General features: G+C 44.1%; 1 protein-coding gene across 2 annotated transcripts in view; it reads right to left on the bottom strand.

Annotated features, from left to right (window-relative positions):
- Positions 1-16,976, bottom strand: part of KIF9 (kinesin family member 9) — a 48,897-nt gene that overhangs the window by 28,761 nt on the left and 3,160 nt on the right. The window contains exons 4-10 of one of the 2 annotated variants that reach the window (XM_034997274.1): positions 15,040-15,137; positions 13,438-13,603; positions 11,364-11,470; positions 9,137-9,361; positions 3,018-3,101; positions 2,815-2,907; positions 809-956 (exon numbers count right to left, since the gene is read on the bottom strand). In XM_034997274.1, the coding sequence (XP_034853165.1) occupies positions 809-956; positions 2,815-2,907; positions 3,018-3,101; positions 9,137-9,361; positions 11,364-11,470; positions 13,438-13,603; positions 15,040-15,137 (921 nt within the window). The remainder of the gene's footprint in view (positions 1-808; positions 957-2,814; positions 2,908-3,017; positions 3,102-9,136; positions 9,362-11,363; positions 11,471-13,437; positions 13,604-15,039; positions 15,138-16,976) is intronic. The other variant, XM_034997275.1, reaches the window with a different exon arrangement.

Below are 16,976 nucleotides of genomic sequence, written 5' to 3'. Positions count from 1 at the left end.
TGGTCCCTCTCTCGTTTCTTTCTTTCTCTTGACCATGTGAAGGCAGCAAGAAAGCAGGCGTCTACAAGCCAGAAAGAGAGTCCTCACCAGAAACCATCCATGCTGAACCTTGATCTGGGACTTGCAGCCTCCAGAGCCGTAAAAGATAAATGTCTGTTGTGTAAGCCCCCCAGGTCTGTGGTGTTTTGTTACGGCCACCCGAGCTGACACAGGCAGGGTCACAAGGGACACATCCAAGCATGTACGAGGCTGGAGGAGGGAAGGGAAGGGGAGAGGCCACTGGATGTACCTAAAAGGGGCGGGGGGGAACAGCAGAGGAGAGATGGCAATGGGGCAGGGAGGGGCAGGGCAGAGGGCTGTGGGCCAGGGCTTTGCTGCCGGCGGCACTCCATGAACAATCAGACACCCACGACTGTGCCATCAGGCCCAACACGAAAGCCTGGAGACACAAGGATGAAAAGACAGAGGCCCCGGGCCTCTGTCAGGGAGACTGTAGGGGAAGAGAAGGCTGCATGCGAGAGGCCCACCACCCGGTCTTGAAGGCCATGGAAGGATTCTGCCAGGTTTAGGGAGGGGAAAGGAGAAGGTATTCCCAACAGAGGCAAAAGCTCCAGCCAAGGTTCTGAGGGAACAGCACTGCACGCCGTGGGTGACAAAAGAGGGTACCACGCATGCTGTTGTCTGTGTCTGGGGTCACCGAGAAAAGGCTGCAGGGAAGTGCAGGCCAGCGGAAGGGAGCAAGTCCATGATCGCCAGCAGCAGCTAGGCCAGGCCTGTCCCTCCTCCCCGATACCAACTGCACACGCACCTAATGAGTCCTTCAGGGCGTGGGTGAGCTTGCATTGCCGGAAGGGGATGTGGTCCCGCTTCTGGTCCCCGAGGGCAATGATGGCCTGCTCCAGGAATGATAGCGACTTGTTGATGTAGGTGGCTTCCTTCAGCACGCGGCCCTCCGACTACAAAGCAAAGGTCAGGTCCACTTCACACCAAATAGGGAGGTTGCCCCACGGAGAACGCTGCAGGTGGGTGGCCAGACCAGAGCCTCCTTCCCTGAGCCAGCTCTCCTCTTAATGTCCTGGGATTGTATCCCATCTCGGGCTAATACTAACATTCCCAGGAATGCTCATGCAAACATTCATGGCAGGCGCCTGGGTGGTTCAGATGGTTAAGCGTCTGCCTTCAGCTCAGGTCATGATCCCAGGGTCCTGGGATCGAGTCCCACATCGGGCTCCCTGCTCAGCGGGGAGCCTGCTTCTCCCTCTGCCTCTCTCTCTCTCTCTCTTATGAATAAATAAATAAAATCTTAAAAAAACAAAACAAAACAAAACATTCATGGCAGCGTTCACATGAATATGAATACTTACATGAATATTCACATGAATACTCACTTAAGGGTCACACCAGCATGAATACACACAGGAATATTTGTGTAGATACTTGAGGAAATCATCCTGAGGCTATCATACACATAAAAACACTTAAACAAATGCACATAGGAGGGGCGCCTGGGTGGCTCAGTCAGTTAAGTGTCTGACTCTTGATTTGGGCTCCAGTCATTATCTCAGTGTTGTGGGATTGAGCGTGGGGTTGGGCTCTGTGCTCAGCATGGAGTCTGCTTGTCCCTCTCCCTCTGCTCCTCCCCTCCCCACGCACATGTTCTCTCTCTCTCCTTCTTTCTCTACCTCTAAAATAAATAAAATCTGGGGCGCCTGGGTGGCTCAGTTGGTTAAGCAACTGCCTTCGGCTCAGGTCGTGATCCTGGAGTCCCGGGATCGAGTCCCGCTTCGGGCTCCCTGCTCAGCGGGGAGTCTGCTTCTCCCTCTGACCCTCCTCCCTCTCATGCTCTCTATCTCTCATTGTCTCTCTCGCAAATAAATAAAATATTTTTTTTAAAAAATTAATAAAATAAAATAAATAAAATCTTTTTTAAAAATGCACATAGAAATGCTCACTGCAGGGGCGCCTGGGTGGCTCAGTTGGTTAAGCCACTGCCTTCGGCTCAGGTCATGATCCTGGAGTCCCGGGATCGAGTCCCGCATTGGGCTCCCTGCTCGGCAGGGAGTCTGCTTCTCCCTCTGACCCTCCCCCTTCTCATGCTCTCTCTCTATCTCATCCTCTCTCTCAAATAAATAAACAAAAAATCTTATAAAAAAAAATTAAAAAAAAAAAAAGAAATGCTCACTGCATACTCCTATGAATACTTATGCTACTCTTCACATTCATATGAATATCGGAGATGAAAGACTCATGTGAACACTCACCTTCATACACAGAAATGCTAACACTAGCACAGAGCATTTACTGAGCACTTACTGAGGGCCGGACACCTTGCTAAGAATTTAGGGGCCATCATCTCATTCAACGTTTACAAAAATCCCATTAAGTGGGAACCGCAACTATGTTGCTGCTGATGTGTAATTCTGTCCCCCAGCAACACAGGGTCAAGCCCACGTGCTCTAGTGTGACTAGCTGAGGACTGGGCTCACAAATGCCCCCTGAGGGGGGCGCCTGGGTGGCTCAGTCGGTTAAGCGTCTGCCTTCGGCTCAGTCATGATCCCAGGGTCCTGGGATTGAGCCCCACATCGGGCTCCCTGCTCTGTGGGCAGCCTGCTTCTCCCTCTCCTCCCCACTTGTGCTCTCTATCTCACTATCTCTGTCTCTCTCAAATAAATAAAAAAATATATATATATAAAAAAAAATTTAAAAAAACAAAACACAAACAAATGCCCCCTGAGGGACGGCCCATGTGCACAGCCGCTCTGCCGGAAACAGGGTTGTGGTTTGTTGGGAAGGAACCTCCCGCTACCCACTTACCCCAGACTTCCCCAGCCTTTCCGAGCCCGCTAGATCCACCAAGTTAATTTTGGAAGTGATGTACTTTTCGTCTGATAAAGTCCGTGAATGGGCCTACGAAACATCCAAACAGAGGTGAGACATCACAGGAAGAAGCTTCTGACAGAGCCGGCCCCGTGAGACTCGGCTGCCCCTCCTGGGCTATTCAAGGAGCTCGCACTCACCTCCACGTAGATGGTGAAAATGCAGTGTGACCGGGATGAGTTTTTGTTCATTGTGTGGGAGGCGATAATCCTGTTGGTCTCTCCCTAAAGAGGAGGGGGAACATAGACAACATTTTGAAAAATTAAAATAATAAGGCATTCAGGTCATTTTTCAACTATACCAACAGCACAAGTGACTTCATGTTACTGCCATCAGACCTTCCAGAGAAATCTCATTTATAAACTAGGAGAATGGGAGACCAATTGGCAATCCAGACCTAGACCTTCACCCTTTGCTAGGGATGTGTCAATCTGTAGAGCTTTCTGAAAGGCAAAGTAGTAATAAGAATTAAGAGTCTTAGAGGGCACCTGGTTGGCTCAGTTGGTTAAGCGTCTGCCTTTGGCTCGGGTCATGATCCCAGGGCCCACATTGTGCTCCCTGCTCAGCAGGGAGTCTGCTTCTCCCTCTCCCTCTGTCCCTCCCCACTGCTCATGCGCTCTCTCTCTCTCTCTCTCCAATAAATAAAATCTTTAAAAAAAAAGAATTAGAGTCTTAGAAATGTTCATGAATACTGACTCACAATCAATGTACGTATTCAGTGATTAGGGAATGGTCTGTCTGTATAATGGAATGTCATCCAGCCAGAAAAATGCTGACAAGTATTTTTTAATCATAGAGAAACGCAGAATACAAAATCATAGCAAACTAACTCCAATGGCACATTAAAAGGATCATATACCAGGACGATGTAGGACTAACCCCTGGGATGCAAAGATGGTTCACCACATGCAAATCCATCGGTGTGGTGCACCACATTAACCGAATGCAGGGTAAATCATATGACGGGACAATCTAAGGAATGCAAAAGAAATGCATACAAGAAAGAATACACAGTTGCTTCCAATAAGATATTCAGAATGGTCACTTCTAGGCTGGGGTTTAGAGATCATTTCTTTATTTTATTTTTTTCATTTTTTAAAAAGATTTTATTTTTAAGTAATCTTCACACCCAACATGGGGCTTGATCTCACAACCCCAAGATCAAGAGCTGCATGCTCCACCAACTAAGCCTACCAGGTGCCCGTTCGTTCTTTTTCTATAGGTTTGCGTTTTCATATTTTTACAGTGAACATGTTATTACTTTTTTTTAAAGATTTTATTTATTTATTTGAGAGAGAGAGAGAGAGCACATGTGCGCACATGCACATAGAGGTTGGGGGGGGTAGTGCAGAGGGAGAGGGAGAAACAGACTCCCCACTGAGCAGGAAGCCCGATGTGGGACTCGATCCCAAGACCCTGGGATCATGACCTGAGCTGAAGGCAGACACTTAACCAACTGAGCCACCCAGGCGCCCTAGTGAACGTGTTATTACTTTTAAAAATTATGAAAAATGAATTAATTTGTATTTTTAAAGGGACAGCAAGCCCTTGCTTCTAATTCACAAGATTGGGCCCAATGACCAGAATACACTTAAAGATGTGGTGGAAATGGCTGTTCTTAGGAGAAAAAGGTCCTTGTGGGAGGGACTCCACAGTACCCTTAAAGGCCCCAGAGAAATGCTCTGAACAAGTCCCAAAGCAGTGATGACAGGGGAGAGGAAGGGAAGCCCTGAGCTGTGGAGCAGACCTGGCTGACCCCCTGGCTGACGCCCATGGCCACATCTCCACAGCTTCTCACTGTCGCCTGTCCTACAAATTCAGTGACATTCACCAAGAGCGTAAGGGGTCACGTCACCTTCATCCTTCAGTCCCCTCTTTGTGAAGTGCCCTCTGCCCTTGTCTTTCTGGCTTCCACTAGGCAATCTCTGATGGCCTGAGAAGTGCACTTCCCTCCTGAAGAGTCCTTTGCTAACTGCTCCCGAGCCTTCCTTACGTGGCATGGCAGTCTAGGAAACTCCACCCGACCTTCCCTCCCTTCACCTGAGGTAGGACTTGCATCGTGACCTGACAGCTGTCCAGCCTTACCCAGCTCCCTTCCTGCTTCCTTGACACGGGAACTTCCTCTCATAAAACCTTTGCACATTTAATCCCATCTTGGCATCTGCTTCTCAGAGAGCCCAGACTAACATACTTTGAAAAGACTGTTGAATAGACTGACAGTTGACTTCTCACTAACGATGGAAACCATAACTTTGCAATAATGTCTTTAGTATGGTAGAAGTGAAAAAAATGCCAAAATAGAATTTTACACCCAGCAAAAATATCTTTCGAGATTGAGGATAAATAAGGACATTTCAAAAAACAAGAAACTCTTTGTCACCAGCATGCTCACTGTAAAGGATGTATAATAGAAAGAAGGAAAACATTCTCCAGGGGAAGGTTATGGAGAAAAGAAAGGAAAAGCAACAGAAGTGGTAAATACGAGGGTAAATGTAAAAGAATGCAGACTATATAAAACATTAATAATGATGCCCCTGCAGAGTCAAAAAACAAAAACGTAAAAGACAGGGCAACGATCCTAAGGTTCTTACAGAATCCAGGAGGAGGGAAAGGTTTTTATGAACTTTAGATTTTGAAAGGTTTGATTTTAAAAATAATTATAACACGATTAAAATGGTAATGTTATAGTAAAACATAACATTATGATAAAATGACATTTTATTTTGATCCACAGAAAGTTTCAAAGAAATGTACGGGCAAGTCCTCTGTACCCCTCACTTAGCCTCTCCCTGTGATAATAGCTTGCAAAACTATAGCACAGTATCAAAGCCAAGAAGCTGACGCTGGTATAATCCACAGACCTTATTCAGATTTTACCAGGTAGATATGCTCATTTGGGTGTGTATGTATGTGTATTAACTAAATGTGCAAGTTGTTATTTCTAGGATAAACTGAGAGAGCGAGAGAATATAAACATGAATGAACATATAACCTCTAAATTAGTAAAGGGGGCAACAGGACAATAAAAAATTAAATATTCAATTAAAAAGAGGGCAGGGGTGCCTGGGTGGCTCAGTCGGTTAGGCGTCTGGTCATGATCCCGGGGTCCTGGGATCGAGCCCCACACGGGGCTCCCTGCTCAGCAGGGAGTCTGCTTCTCCCTCTCCTTCTGCCCCTTCCCCTCCGTTCGTGCTCGCTCTCTCTCTCTCTGTCTCAAATAAATAAAATCTTTAAATAAATAAAAGAGGGCAAAACAGGTAAGAAAAATAAATGTAGAACAAATGGAACAAAGAGAAAACACACAGTAACATGACAGATGTAAACCAGCTATATGCGTAATTTACATTAAGTGCAAGTGGAATGAAATGCTTCAGTTAAAAGACAAAGACTGTCACACCACCAAGACTGAGTTATGATGAAATAGAAAATATGAATAGACCGATTACTATTAGGGAGACTGATTCAGTAATCAAAAACCTCCCAACAAATAAAAGTCCAGGATCAGATGACTTCACTGGTGAATTCTACCCCTGGATTTTTTTTGTTTTTAAGATTTTATTTATTTGGGGTGCCTGGGTGGCTCTCTGGCAAATAAACAAATACAATCTTTAAAAAAAAGATTTTATTTATTTGAGAGAGAGAGAGTAAAGAAAGAAAGAGAGTGCACAAGTGTGGGGGAGGAGCAGAGGTAGAGGGAGAAGCAGACTCCCCACTGAGCAGGGAGCCCCATGCGGGGCTCAATCCCAGGACCCTGGGATCATGACCTGAGCCGAAGGCAGACGCTTAGCCAACTGAGTCACCCAGATGCCCCTCTACCCCTGGATATTTTTAAAAGAAAATCCTTTTATATGCTCTTTTTTTTTTCCTTTTATATGCTCTTTACACGAAAAGCCAAAACAAAAAATTCACACACAATTCAATTAACCTAAAATCAGGAATTTTTGTTCATTAAATAACACATAAAGAGAGAGAAAGAAAAAAAGAAGCCACAGGAAATAAAAGATATTTGCAATATGTATAATGGAAAAAGAATTAGTTTTCCAGTATATAAAGAATTCATGCAGATAAGTAAGAGAAAGAAAAAAGGACATCTGTAAAAACAAACAAACAAAAAACAAAAAACCAAAAGACAGGAAAAGGGAAATCCACATGGTCAATAAACACATGAAAAGGTCCTTAATTTCATTAGTAATGAAAGATGAAAAGAGAAGACCACAGTGGGAAACACCACACACCAGCAAAATTTTAAGGTCAGAATACTCAGGATTCTGATAACCTGCTGTGGAAGTGTACCATTACGGATAAGAGTTGGCATTGCCTAAGAAAACTTAAGACACACATACTCAATGACCCGTATTTGCAGCCCTAGAAAAATTCATGCTACGTGCACTAACAGATATACAAGAATGCTCCCAGTGGCACTGTCTGAAATATCCCCCGAATTAAGAAAACCCGAATGTCCATTAGTAGAAGAGTGGATAACTAACTTGTAGTATATTCACCCAACGTAATACAATGATGATGACAATGAAAAATATACAGCAAGAACGCAGATGCATTTCACATAAAAAGCAGATAAAAGGGAAACGTAATCAGACAGAATTCATCCTGCATGATTCCTTTCATATAAAAATTTCAAAAAAATTAAACTACGCTCACTGTTGGAGGAAACATGGGTGGTAATGCTACAAAGAAGACCGACGAAATGATCACAGGTCAGGAGAGTGGTTATTACTAAGGGTATGAATAAATATTTATTCATGATTAAAAAAACTCTTCCCAAACTTGGACCTTCTTTAACCTGAAGCCACCAAAAACCTCCAGCAAACATCACTAGTCACGGTGAAATGTTAGGAGCAACAAGAAGACAAGAATGCCCTACAGCTGCCTCCTGGGACGCTCTCTTCCCTGTAGATGCAAGGGCTCCAGGTGTAAAGCACCCCTGAGGACACCTAGGTGACTTTAAAAAAAAAAGTTTTATTGACACATAATTTAAATAGCATAAAATTCTCTGTTTTAAGCATACAATTCAGTAATTGCTTTTTACCAAATTTACAGGGTTGTGCAACCATCACCACAATCCTGTTTTAGAAATGTTGTGTAACTCCAAAAAGTTCCCTGGGCCCCTCTGCAACCATTTCCCACTCTTTCCTCTGGGCAACCAATAATCTGCTTTCTATCTCTAAAGATGGTGTCTACTGGGACATTTCAAATGAGTGGAATCATACAGTATGGATCTTTTGTGTTTCTTTTACTGAGCATTTTTTTGAGACTTGTCCATCTTGTAGCATATATCAGTAGTCCATTTCTTTTTATTGCTGAATAGTTCTCCATCATATGGATGTACATTTTGTTGATCCATTCACCAGGTGATGGATATTTTGGTTATTTCCAGTCTTTGGCTATTACGAATAATGCTGCTATAACATTTGCCTACAAGTCTTTGTGTGAACACATGCTTTCGTTTCTCTTGGGAAGACACCTAGGAATAGAATTGCTAGATCTTATGATAAAATTAGTGTTTAACTTTTTAGGAAACTGCCAAAATGGCTGCACCATTTTACATTTCAGCAACAACGTTTAAGAGTTCCAACGTATGGGCACCTGGGTGGCTCATTTGGTTAAGCATCTGCCTTTGGCTCAAGTCATGATCATAGGGTCCTGGGATCGAGCCCCGCATCCAGCTCCCTGCTCAGCAGAGAGCCTGCTTCTCCCTCTCCCTCTGCCCCTCCTCTCCTTCATGCTCGCTCTCTCTCAAATAAATAAATAAATAAATAAAATCTTTAAAAAAAAAAGAGTTCCAACCTATATGACTTTTAAAAGAATAGCATACGCTGGGGGAATTTACAGATTTGTAAGAGCTCTTATATACTAAGGATGCTAATCCTTATTTTTTTCTATACTACAAATGCCCATGATTTCATGTTCACTGGAAAAAAAAGGACAATTTCAACTATGTTAAGAAAAAATTGCGTGGGAAAAAAAGACTGGAAATTAGCCAAAACATACATTACTGTTGCTGTATGTAGGAAACAGACGAGTGAATTCTTTTTTTGTTCCTGTATTTTTTCTTTACTATCTGAACTTGCTAATGAGCATATATAAATATTCATTCTGATTATCAAAGTAAGTAAAAAAAACTAAGGAGGGAGGGAGGAAAAGAAAAAAGGGAAGAAAGGAAGGGAAGGAAGGAAGGAGGGAGGTAGGGTAGAAGGAGAGAAGGAAGGAAGGAAAGGTCCCTTAGGCTTGGTCATCTCACCTCAAAAAGGAGGCTGAAGGCATCCTCCTCCTGACCTGTAAGGTGGACTGACAAGCCCTTAACGAAGACCCCTTGAGGGTTTTCCACAATGGTCAATGGTGTGACTGATGGTCCGACATAGGGCAGAGTGGACAGGAGATCAAAGAGACTCTCGTTGTAGATTTCCAGGTAGGAAACACGCACAGCGATGGCATGTGTGGGGCGTTCCTCGATCATCCTAAAAACCTAGATGAGGGATTGGACGTAGTCACGAAGAGAAAACTCCAATGACCAGCCAGTGTTAGGAGGGTTCTGACCTCAGCAGGGAATATCAAGAAGTACAATAAAAAAATATTTGTCCTGGGGCGCCTGGGTGGCTCAGATGGTTAAGTGTCTGCCTTCAGCTCAGGCCATGATCCCAGAGTCCTGGGATCAAGCCCCACATCGGGCTCCTGGCTCAGCGGGGAGCCTGCTTCTCCCTCTCCCTCTGCTTCTCCCCCTGCTCATGCTCTCTCTCTCTCTGTATCTCTGTGTCTCAAATGAATAAATAAAATCTTTAAAAAAAAATATTTGTCCTAAAAGAATTTACAGTCTAGCTGGCATGATGGTCATCATCATCAACAATCACTATTATTAGTCCATTGAATGATAATTATTATCATGTAGTTTTTTGAGGCCTGACTTAACAGATTGAACAGCCCCATGACATGATGAATGGAAAAGACTCTGGAGTGAAGATCCCTTATTTTATGGAGTCTCACGATATAGATGCCTCTTTCACATCAATTATTTAATTCCATTCTCACAACTCCCCTGTGATTGAAGCAAGGCAGGGGTAATGCCCACCTGTGGAAAGCTCCATGCAATGAAAAGTATTTGTCTATGATCACTCAGTTACAGAGAGAAGCCAAGCCCAAACTCAGCCTTCCCAGCTCCTAATACCCTCCCTGGTACTTAAAGGCAGGTGACTTTGGACTGGTCTTTTCCCCTCTCTTGACCTTAACTTTCTTAATTGTCAAATGGGCTGTGGGGATTGGGCTGGATGATCCCTGAGGTCCCCACTCTGCTCTAACAGTCTAGGTGGGTGCTGTCCAACATGGGGGACACTAGCCAAAGGAGGCTGCTGAGCACTTGAAATGTGGCTGACGCAAATATGAGGGGCAGAATTAAAAAAAATTTTTTTAATTGTAATTAATTTGAATTTAAATTTCAAAGCAGTCCTAAGTTCAGTTACTGGTAAACTTTTCAGTATGTTTGGAACAACTTGGGTTTATAAATCTACTTTTTCAACCGTAAATTTTATGAAATCTCAATACAGATCAAGTATTCCTGATGAGTATTTAGTGTCTAAATTTTGAAATGGCCCGTAAGTGTAAAATACACACTGCAAAGACTTGGTGTGAGAAAAATAATGTAAAATATCTCAAGAATTTTCATACTGACTACATGTGGACATTACATTTTGCATATACTGACATAAAATATATCATTAAAATCAACTTCGCCTGTTTTACTTTTCAACCTGTGGTTACTAGAAAACTCAAAATTGCATGTGTGGCTTCCATTTTGTTTCTACTGGGCAGCGCTGGACTCCACTACCGAAGTGGAAGATGCTGAGATCCTGAAGCTTTCACAGTGGGGCGTGAAGGAGATTGCTTCACCAGTTAGAGCATGGGTGGTTTATACACTAGAGGGTCCTCTCCATTCCTTATAGGACAGGGCTATAAAACCTCAAGATGCTTTTGGGGTAAAGCCCTTTACCTCCTACCTCCCAACAGAGGGTCCTCACAGAACTCCGAAGGAAGGCCCCTCTGTCCTATCTTCAGTCAGAGTTCCCAGACCCGCCCAGGGCTGACTCAGTCCTGAACACTCATGTTGTGCCTGCTTTTTCCCTTTGCTCTTTCTGGGGCTGTGGTGGTGGAAGAAGCCAGAGCAGGCCAGTGAGGAAGCTCTCTGAGAGTCCATATCCCCCTCATTAAAGCAAGGAAGGAACATAATGATTAGGACCTCCAAATCCTCAATTACAGGATCACAGCAGCAAGAAGCCAGTTGGCACGTCCTCACAAATGAAACTGGCTCTGCACGGGCTTGGGTCAGACTCTGAAACCCGAACTCCCGGTTTCCTGAGGCCTCTGCACCCCCACCCCCTCAACATATATCCTGTGTCCGGTAGCAGGCCTGGGGTCAGCAGCAGCTGTGGTAAGGGGGGGGACCCGTGAGACACCCCGCCTGTGGGCCCACTCTCTACCTGTTGTAGGGCACGAGGAAGGATCCCCCGGTGCTTGTAATTCTCAGTTGCCCCTGTCATGGTGTATGTCTTGCCGGCTCCTGTCTGCCCGTAACACATGATGGTACCTGCAAATATTTGGAAACACGTCTTGGTGATGTCCAGGAAAAGAGCTCCGAGGATAGCTCTCTTATCCCCCAGCATGCCTGGTGCCAATCTGGATCCTGGTGTGGAGGTGGCCATCAGGAGCAGCCATGGACATGAGGAATTCCTGCCACGGGGGGGGGGGGGGGGGGGGTGGGCGGGCAGGGAAACAGGGACATAAATGGTCTAAACACAGACCTCTGCTCTAAATCTGGCCCATGTAGTGCTCTATTGATCCCTGTGCCAAGAGAAGATCTCACCCTCAGGCTTCTGAGCAGAGCAGGGAATATGAGGGAACAGAGAAACTAGGAATTTTCCTAGACAGGTGAGGAGGGAGACAGGAACACTGAACTCCAGCCCTTCTTTTTTTAAAGATTTTATTTTATTTGTCAGAGAGAGAGCAGGAACACAAGCAGGGGGGAGGGGCAGAGGGAGAAGCAGACTCCCTGCTGAGCAAGGAGCCCATCCCAGGACCCTGGGATCATGACCTGAGCTGAAGGCAGATGCTTAACCGAATGAGCCACCCAGGTGCCCCTGAAATGAAAAATTAAGACATTCAGAATCCAGCACCACTGGCTGAACAGTCCTTTAGCAAAGTCATGAACTGCCAGAGTCTCAGGCGTAGGCCTCCCTGGAACTGGCCAGGCAGGAGGCAAGAAGAGCTTTCAAAATCCCCAGGAAGAAATGGGCGTGGAAAGGGCATTTCCTGTTAATGGTGAGAATTCTCTGTAGACTGCAAGTTCCCACAGGATCAAACAGGGCTGCTAGTTGGTCCCATGCCACTTTCAGAAACACCGCCATGACAGGTCCTGATCTAGTCCCACTGCCCTCTCCAGGACGACTTCGTCTGCACCTGTCATGTCTATGAGGTTTACCATCACCACCAGGCTCTTGAGCTCCGGATCGCATCTGCCCTTCCTCCTGGCTGGGCCAGCCTGAGCCATACCCATCCCAAACGCTGCTTCAGGGCAACGCTGGGCCGTGAAAATTGGTGTTTGCCTTCACCACACCAATGCTCTAGTTCCTGGGATTGGTAGGTTTTACACACGGGGCTCTAACTCAGCATGTGAGCCGAGGTCAGAAACAGTATCTACTAACACAAGTGTGTAGGAAGGAGTCACAGCGGCTGGCCCTCAGGGCCCATTTGTGATTCCACAGCACCCAGGGCCCAAGACTCTTAACCTCCCAGGCCTTCTTAGTTCCTCGTCTTCTACCTCTTCAAGGCCACATCCCCTCAGGGTCAATGAGGACCACGCCTATGTATCACAAGCAGGATACATTACAATGTGTGGGCGTCAATACTAAACAGACTTTTAAATAGAAGACCTAAAACTTGCAGACAGGGAGCATTCTAGTCACATGGGCGAAGTTTACAAAAACGGTGATAGATTCTTTCTACAGATTTTTAAATCTTCTTAAGATTTTCAAGCAATCTTAGACTGAACTAGTTTGTAAAACTTTCCCAGTAAAGCTGCTTTTAATTTGTTAAGACAATCAAACTCCACTCCATTTTTTCAAGCTATACGTAAATAACCCTATACTACAATAGGAAGGGTAGAATGATTTTGCTGGTAGAATGAACGGAAGTAGCTCCTAGCAGGTGGCCAAGACAAAAGTATTTGGACTCAGTCAAATTCATAAGGACATTATCTTCCAAGCTAGTATCTGAGAGATGTGAAACAGGATAATAGTTCATCCCCAGGACCTAGAGCCCCAGCCACTGAATCTTCCTATGAAGGTAGGATCCCAGAACTTTGGATCAAGTTATGCCCACAATATCACCAAGCAAATAATCGGTTTTCCACCATAAGAATATGGAGATAGACAAATTAGCAAACAGAAGTTAGCAGGAGAGGTTGTCTTTTCTTTCATTCACCATAAATTGCAACTCTTCCTCCAGGAAGGGTTCTGTGGGTTCTTGTGTAAAACAACTGACAATTAACTAAATTACCATTGTATCCATCGAGGGCTTGAGCAACCACATCCTTTGCAACTGTCTCATAAACTAAGTCCTGGGAGGCATTGTGGAGAACTCCATCCAGCTTGAACGACCAGTCTGTCTGCTTGTTATTGACAACTCCTCTCTGAAGATCTTTTTTTAAGTGAATATCAATGCTCTAGGAAGAGAGAGAGTTAGTGTTTAGGAAACTGGTATGAAAAACTCACTGCTAGCTGAGGCCTGACCTGGAGAAAACAGAGGAAGTGAACTTTAGGAAGAACAGGGACTCCCACCAATGGGCCAATATTCCAATGAATTCTTTGGGATGGGAGAAGGAAGCTCCTGCAGGGAGGCCACACAACCCTTCAGGTGGAAGGATCAGGAGACTGGAGCACTTACTAGTTTCAGGACTTGTCACCCTAGGTTACAGGGTGCTGTTTGTCTTGGTTCCCCCATCTATGATATGGGGTCAAGCACATTTATCATGTTTCTATTAAACAAGCTTTAGACATATTCACTAAGCACAGGAAGGCCTTGGATTAGGCCAGAGAGAGAGAACAGTGGGCTTCGTGACAGAGGCCTGGGCTTGAGCCACATCTCTTACATGCTATGGGCCATTCTGAGTAATGATGAAGAGCCACAGAGAAGGCTCTTCTTGACTTCTCATAGTTCCTCACTGGTATTACAGCAAATCAAGGGTGCCTACCCACTTGTAATCAGCATATTTTTAGATGAACAGATTTCTAAAAAAAAAAGTTAGATTTTTAGATCCCTCCACAGCAAAACACTATGGCAGCAGCTGGGTTAGGAACCCGTTGCATTAGGTCAATGGTAGATTCCAATCTTCATTATGGGGACTTCTGATGTAAAGAGCCTCTTACTGGAATTTTATCCTGGCTGCCCTAATCCAGGAACCAAGACACAGCCACATGCAGAAGAAGTAAGATCAAGAGAGGCTTGGTGCATTCACACATTAAACGCACTGCGCTTCTATGTTCGTTGAAACCATGCTCAGTGTGAGCTTTTTTCTGACTGCCAAGACTTGCAAAGCTTGGGGAGTTTGCTCTTGAATTCTTCCCTTAAAGAACGTCTCAGTGCTGCCCACAGTGGATTCACAGTTGTTTGCTGAATGAAAACACAGGACTCTCTCAACCTGTCCCAAGCCTGTCATGGGCTTCAGAAAGACTGTGAGGACAGTGGTAAAGGCATGGGGATGGATAAACCTTTCCAGTTCTCTCGATAAGAGTTTTTCCCATTGGTTTGGTAAGTTTAACAGTTATCAACTTAAGACATTCTACCTGGACCCCTGGGGAGATTATGTAACAGATCTGATCACCAGAAAGTTTTATGAGTGTGGACAAACGTCAGCTTTTCTATATCCGATACAAGGATGAAGGTTAAATGTATTAACCAAAAATTAAAAATGGGAGTTTTGAGAGTTTCCTCATCGAAAGCGATTCAGGGGGAGGGGTTTGGACTTGTTGGACTCTGGAGTCCATCTGAACTTTCGTCAATTCTATTTTGGTCCTTAAAGGCTATTTAGAAACAGGGTCACGCTGTAGCGAGTGGGGACAGAGAGGACCGGGCCGGTGAGGGCAAGCACGTTGCACTTACTTTATTGTCATCTCCGTATTTGATCATTTCGTGAGCAAAATCATCGGTGGGTTTGACGCGGACAAATGCATGAACTTTTTTTCTAGTGCCCATTCTAGCTAAAAAGAAGAAAATAGTGCAGCTTTCAGTAGTCGTCATCAGATGACAATTAGTGGGAAGGTGTCATTCATGAAGAAGATCAGAACAGCGTGACAGAGTCTGTGTTTTCCTATTCCACTGAGAGCCAGTCTTCCTTTTTACCCCCTAGCATGTCAGGGCTTTACCCACAGGACACAGCTCAACAAGTCCAGGGGCTGACTCATCGTTTTCCACCAGTGGCCCCCTAAGAGACAGATACAAGGCAAAAAGAATGCTCCCTTGAGGGGCCTAATCTTAGATATGTTTCCTAAAAATGTTCTGTAACGGAGTCCACTTATGCTTTGCCTCATTCATTATATTTTCCTCTAAAATACTCAGGAAATGCATTGAAACTAATTTTCTTTTCTTCACTAACATACATTACTTCAGATGCAGCACCTCCTCCTCTACCTCCATTTGACAGACCAGAAAAATGATTCCCTAGAAGTATATTTAATCTAGCCCATAATCAAATGTTCTTTCTTCTCTGGCAGTCCATTGAGAGAAAAAGTAGACAGTCCTCAACCTCCTCTTCCTCTCTCAAACCTAACTATATTTTCTTTCAGGTAGACACACTTAAGTTTGTATTTCTTTATATATACTATCATGAATAATTACCATGTGTAACAAAATGTTAAAATAAACGTTTGGGGTAGCTAAAAAAAAAAACACCACCATCACCAACAAACAAACTCAAGCAAATTCAAGATGCTAGCTAGCAGAGATGCTACCAAAGGGACTGTTGCATTGAGGGGAGAGTTAATTAATCTCTTAGATCCTAACTGAAGTATTTTATAAAAAAAAAAATCAAGGGCACCTGGGTGGCTCAGTTGGTTAAGGGTCCAACTCTTGGTTTCAGCTCAGGTCATGATCTCAGGGTTGTGAGATCGAGCCCCACAACTGGCTCCACCCTCGGCGAGGAGTTTGCTTGGAATTCTTTCCCTTTCCCTCTGCTCCTCCCCCCACTCGCATGCTCTCTCTCTCTCCCAAATAAATAAAATCTTTAAATTTTTTTTTAAAAATTGAATTACACAACCAAATGATAACTAATAAATCTCCTATTTCATTGGAAATCAGTCTCATTGGCGAAATCACACGAGGCCCTCTCCTGAGAATGACTATGTAAAAATATTTAATACTAATTAGACAGAAAATTTGGGTTCCAGCATTGACATAGAGAAGCAAAGAGGGTTTTTAAGCAGAAGGAATGATTGTGCTTTTTTTTTTTTTAAGATTTTATTTATTTATTTGACAGAGAAAGACACAGCGAGAGAGGGAACACAAACGGGGAGTGGGAGAGGGAGAAGCAGACTCCCCGCCGAGCAGAGAGCCCGATGCGGGACTTGATCCCGGGACTCCAGGACCATGACCTGAGCCGAAGGCAGTCGCTTAACCAACTGAGCCACCCAGGCACCGATTGTGCTATTTTTATTGCTTTGAGGGGAACTTAAAACTTAGCTCTTCAGGTGCCTCTTATATACTGATGACAAAGGATTAAATATTGAGAAAAAATGTCAAGAGCTCTAAGAAAAGCTAAGGAAAAGTCAATCTCTAATCATCATCAATTACATTAAACCTAATTAAGTAATACTAGAAAACAAGATGAAAGTCTATGAAAATATATTAAACTTCATTGTTCGAAACTCTTAGGGAAATTAACATGATACAATTTTAAGTTGTTCAAAGAGGAAACATTTCTAACTTTACATGTAAGTTTTCCTAATATTGATCTAATATTTTTTCTTTCCTTCTTTTTCAAATAATGGGAACAATATCAACAAGTAGCCTATGGTCGTGTACTCCTAACACTGGGCTCTCAC

This window comes from Mirounga leonina, unplaced genomic scaffold, assembly GCF_011800145.1.
Source record: "Mirounga leonina isolate KUSES-001 unplaced genomic scaffold, KU_Mleo_1.0 Mir_94, whole genome shotgun sequence".
In the NCBI taxonomy this organism is placed as follows: Eukaryota; Metazoa; Chordata; class Mammalia; order Carnivora; family Phocidae; genus Mirounga; species Mirounga leonina.
This window is presented reverse-complemented; position numbering and strand designations above follow the sequence as displayed.